General features: G+C 37.3%; 1 protein-coding gene across 2 annotated transcripts; it reads left to right on the top strand.

Annotated features, from left to right (window-relative positions):
* The first annotated feature begins 2,492 nt into the window (after positions 1 to 2,492).
* On the top strand, positions 2,493 to 4,386 carry LOC113339001 (protein trichome birefringence-like 34). 2 transcript variants are annotated; one of them, XM_026584399.1, is made up of 6 exons: positions 2,495 to 2,706; positions 2,789 to 3,047; positions 3,231 to 3,402; positions 3,497 to 3,693; positions 3,776 to 3,937; positions 4,016 to 4,386. In XM_026584399.1, exons 2-6 carry the CDS (start codon positions 2,956 to 2,958, stop codon positions 4,356 to 4,358), a joined length of 966 nt encoding a protein of 321 aa, XP_026440184.1. In that variant the 5' UTR covers positions 2,495 to 2,706; positions 2,789 to 2,955; the 3' UTR covers positions 4,359 to 4,386. The 2 variants fall into 2 exon arrangements, with proteins under 2 accessions (XP_026440183.1, XP_026440184.1); XM_026584398.1 differs by having other exon boundaries at positions 2,493 to 3,047.
* Positions 4,387 to 5,390: the final 1,004 nt, after the last annotated feature.

The following is a 5,390-nucleotide window of genomic DNA, read 5'->3' as shown; positions in this document are numbered from 1 at the left end:
AAAGTTGCAAACTTGTTAGGTTTCTTTATTTCAGCATGGTGAGAGGTAGTCAGGTCTAACTCTCTTAGCTTATTACAACCAGAAGAATTTGGTAAAGTAGCTCATCAGTTTCCTGTTCAAGGTACTGAATGGCCGTACTTTTCCAAGTTAACATCTATCTTCTCTATTTTATGTATGCCTTGAGGATCCCTGATTTCGTTAGTTAACTAGAATATTGAGGTCATGTTTATAACTTATATAGGATACTACCAACGGTAATGGTAAAATTAAACTTACTGCTAACATTTGTACTTCTATTCTTATATCATGTAAGTTACTAACTCGTCTAAAAGTTGCATAAGTTTGGCCATCTTTACTGACAGAATTCGAACAATTTCAGACTGAAGAGAAAAAGCAGGCCACAGCAGATGCTTTATCTAGCTGTTCACAATTTGCTATGGTGTGCATAGGGAAGCATGTTCGACTTTGTGACTTAAGGTTGCACTTAATGAAGGTAACTTTCATTATCATTCAGCCGGGACGCCTTTTTCCATTGTTGCCTTTCCTTACACCTTGTTTTTGCTCTCAATTTGCCGGCTTCTCCGTTTTCCAGTTTTTACATAATCTTTGCAAAAACTATGTTGTTTCATAGTCCTGAGTTTGTGTATATCCTTGTAGATGTAAATGGTTCCATGTGTTTGAGCATTGGATTTTTGCCTGTTAGCATGATTTGAATTTTGTCTCTTGGTTCTCAAATGTCACATTTCTGGAACGTCTAAGCTTGTCTTTCCTTCAGATTGGGGATTGTGCAAACATTACGTGTCAAACCAGGAGATGTCGATTATAGAGTGAATCCTTGTTCACTTGTACAACCCGACAGTTTCTTCCATGGTCTTAGGTCCCTGTAGTGTTAGATCATGGTTAGACTCACAAAAATGGTACTTTATACAACTCCTACCATGATTTTATGTCTCAATGATATCAGATCTAAGTTAGAATCCTGAAACGAGGGTGAGTTAACCTTGGGCTCTTCTTGTGTTCTGCCTCGTTTCACATTCTATTGGTGGCTTTATCATGAGTGATGCATGGGCAATAGCTCCAGGTATTGGCATGTAACATTCTTACTTCTTACCCATCCTCCTACTTTGGACTATATTTGGTGAAATGAATTGTCATGTTGTTCAGGAAATCTCTGGCATGCAGAGAAAGCTGAGTATCACGGTCGTCTAGAGGTATAAGTAAATTGGATACAACAGCCTCTAGGAAAATCCAGGAAAGGCTGGTGCGGGGGTTCTATTTAGAAAAGATTTGGAGGCCTATCAAGTGGGTCTGGGCATGTAGACAGATTTCAATTGCTGAGATTTCATTTTTGGTTAGAGCATTGGGTTGTTTCTGACTCAAGGTCAGTCATCCAAGTCTTTAAGCAGAATAGTCCCTAGGGCTGTCCAGAAGAGATGGCATAATCTCAAAGAAGAATGCAGAAGTTGTTGTGAGAGAAGTAAATTTTGGCGCTGTCTGTCTTGCCACGACCCTGCTATGCACCGCCCACTCACACCCCCCACCATTTCCCCCATTAGGTATCATCACCTCCCTTGTTCTGGAGCAAACAGGGGGTCCATTAGCATTGGATTGGGCCACTAATGTGGCGACACATCGCGGGGGAAACATTTGGGGGCAGAACTTTGGGGGTGTAAAGCATTTTCGGTCTTGCCATAGTAGCAACTCTTGACAGTGGCACAGTGGAAGACTGCCTTGGCAGACTTATCCACTTGCAAATTTTTATATAGTTTTACGTAGGGTACAGTCTAAGACATTGATTTTAAGACACTAAATTGACAATAAAGTTCATGGATGTTGCTTCCCTTCTAAGGCCATTTTGTTTCCATGACCTACCTCATTCATTTATTACTAAATTCCATGTTGACAGGCCTAATATTACTAAAATGATTACTTATTGTTCCTAATTCTGCAACTTAAAAAACAATAACTCAAAAATTCCTATATCAATCTCTCTTAAACCCCAATTATAAGCATTTCATATTCAATTTCTGCTCTGAAAGTTGGTTACAACCTTCCATCTCAAGTAGGATATGGAGTTGGATTGATCAACCACTACAACTTTATTCCTAACTGGAAAAAATATTGGCCAAAATAATCACCACCAGAGATTACCAAAATACCCATTGTTGATAGTGGATACTACTTTTGCAGCTGTTTTGTGAACTTTTAAAAACAATCCAATATTCACTGCACAATGGGTGCTGGCATAGAGTAGGAGTGTCGCATTAGGCTCGATATAGACTGATGTCCAACAAGAGCTAGTTCTGAAAATAATTGCACCATGCTAGGCCTAGAGGGTACTATGCGTCGCTTACCCACTGTCACATGCGTATTAGCAACTCTTCCACTTGTAGTGTAACATGTTTTGAAGTAATTGAAATTTGGGTATTTTGGACCCCTCACATTGAATCAGTGGGAATCCTATGTGAGAAGAGCAAAGCAGAATCCAAACTAACTTGATCCTTAGAATTTCATATGTTGTCTACGCTAAGAATGTCAACACATAATTATTATTCACAAATTGTCTGGCAAAGTATGACCAACAACCTCCATCCCTACGGCCACAACTTAAAAGGAACCAGCAAGACATACAAAAATCCAGAAACAAACTTGAGTAGTAGAAGAAGTTGATTCATCAAAAAAACTAGCTAGTATAATATGGCTAAGGTATACCACTTGGTCTTGGGAATTCAAGGACTAATAACGATTCTAGTTGCCACCTTCATTGTTCTTATAGTTTATATGACAGGCAGAAGTGCATGGCTCGTTTTTGAAGATATTCTTACGACGTCCACGACTACACTTAAGGGTTATAGCGAATCTGTATCGTTAACGTCAAATTGTGATCTGTTTTCAGGTAAGTGGGTGTATGATAACTCAACATATCCTTTGTATTCTGAGAAACAGTGCTCATTCATGTCTGATCAGTTGGCATGTGAGAAGTTTGGAAGAAAGGATCTAAGCTATCAGAACTGGAGATGGCAGCCTGACCAGTGTGACCTACCAAGGTCATTAAAGTTCTTTACCTTCTCTAACTTTGTTCATGTCTTCCCATTTAAACTTAGATTCAACTAATTGTTTTGTTTTTCTTTGGGTTTCATGTTGGATGGGAATACAAACCAATATCTGTTCTTCCAAAAATTGAAAAACTTGAAGTTAAACTGTTTATATATTGATGTAAAACAAGCTAGGTTCAATGCCACAACATTACTGGAGAGATTGAGAGGGAAAAGGATGGTTTATGTTGGAGATTCACTTAACAGAAATCAATGGGTTTCCATGGTGTGTCTGGTGGAATCTGTAATCCCATCAGCACTCAAGTCTATTCACACCAATGGCTCTCTCATCACCTTTAAAGCCATTGTAAGTTCTCTCATTCTCCCTAGACTCCAGGAGGTAAATATGTATACACTATATACGGTTCTAACTGAGCTATGTCTGACCACAAAATCTGTAGGAATATAATGCAACCATTGAGTTTTATTGGGCACCATTGTTGGTTGAATCGAATTCGGATGATCCCGTGAATCATCGATTACCAGACAGAATAGTGAGAGCTCAAGCAATCGAGAAACATGCAATTTATTGGACGGATGCCGACATACTTGTCTTCAATTCCTACCTTTGGTGGAGAAGACCCAAAATGAAAGTCTTGTAAGTTGGATTTTTAGTACATTCAACCGTTGCTCGTGTCCTTCCGTCCTCCACCTGATGAAAATCATATGTTTCTGACCAGATGGGGTTCTTTTGAACATCCGGATGAAGGAATGTATAAAGAGATAGAAATGCTGCACAGCTATGAAATGGCTCTGAAAACATGGTCTGATTGGCTTGAAATTCATGTCAACCACACAAAGACCGAGCTGTTTTTTATCAGCATGTCACCTACACACTTCTGGTAAACCATTTCTTTCTATATACCTCTACACACACTAGTCACTCTACCTGACACTTACCAATCATTAAAATTCAACAGGGCAGATGAATGGAGGACGGCCAAAGAAGGTAATTGTTACAATGAAACCGAGCCAATTTCGCAAAAACATTACAGAGGTAGAGGATCAGACCCCAAAATGATGAACGTGGTTGAGAAAATGCTTGACGAGTTGAAAGCTAGAGGTGTTAACGTAAAAATACTCAACATAACGCAACTGTCAGAATACAGAAAAGGTCACCCCTCTATGTATAGAAAACAATGGGATCCTTTAACTCAAGAACAAATATTAAACCCTGCAAGTTATTCTGATTGTATTCATTGGTGCCTCCCTGCAGTTCCCGATACTTGGAACGAGCTCCTTTATGCTGACATTTTTTCCTAATGAAGAGTTTTGTGAAAAATGTTTAAAATCTTAGACTAATTCTTAACGACAAATAGAAATAGTCTGCACCATTGTTTTCAAAAGCGTATGCACGCTTCAAAATATAGAAGTTCGTTCTGACTCGCTATATTGAAGCGCATCTACTGTAAAACTTTGATAGATTAATATTCCTGAGACTGTTGAATTCTATCAATTTAGCGAAATAGTAATATATCTAAACATACTAAATTACAATTTTAATTTCAAAAATAAATGTGGATATCATTTTTGTATAACAATAAATATCTAGAAATTTTATTTTCTAGTTATATATTGCATATTATATGTTAAAAATTCATACAATAACATAACAAAACAACTCTGAAATTTCTTCATATTGTATGTAAAACAACTCTGTTTTACGGGGTTATTAATTGGGCCAACAGAGCGAAGCGAGAGAGGACTTTTTATGATCATTTTTTTTTTGTAAAATCTAAGAGCTTCTCCAATGGCATGTGTGTGGAGATAAATGTCGAAATCCACATAGGATGCACATCCATTTTTTCTAAAATCATTCTCCAACCCGGATGTTATAAATCAATGTATGCAATACTTTAGGTAGAAAATGTCAAGGGAAATGTCTAGTTTCCCACATTCCTCTTGACATTGTCTACCATCCTAGTCAGCTTTTCTTAATTATAAATATATTTTATTTACTAAAACACAATACATAATCATTTTTAGATCTAATAAAATCTTAAAATTACTAAACATAAAATTTACATTTAATAAGAAAATGATCACAAACAACACCATTGGAGATGAATAACTTTTTTCACCTAAACTTAAGGAAAATTTGGAATAAAAATGTCTTGTTTGTGGTGCCACATAGGAAATACATACAATCATTGGAGAAGCTCTAAGTCATCAAATTGAAACAAAAAGATTGGAAATGATTAGCGCTGAAAAACCAATAATACCCCTCTAAATTTGGGGAGGTTTCGGGGTCAAACCCTGTTGAACCCATTTTTACGATTTCACTTGTTTTTTTGT

The sequence above is a fragment of the Papaver somniferum genome, unplaced genomic scaffold, assembly GCF_003573695.1.
Source record: "Papaver somniferum cultivar HN1 unplaced genomic scaffold, ASM357369v1 unplaced-scaffold_19, whole genome shotgun sequence".
NCBI classification, from domain to species: domain Eukaryota; kingdom Viridiplantae; phylum Streptophyta; class Magnoliopsida; order Ranunculales; family Papaveraceae; genus Papaver; species Papaver somniferum.
Note: the sequence above shows the minus strand (reverse complement) of the source record. Positions and strands in the feature narration are given on the sequence as shown.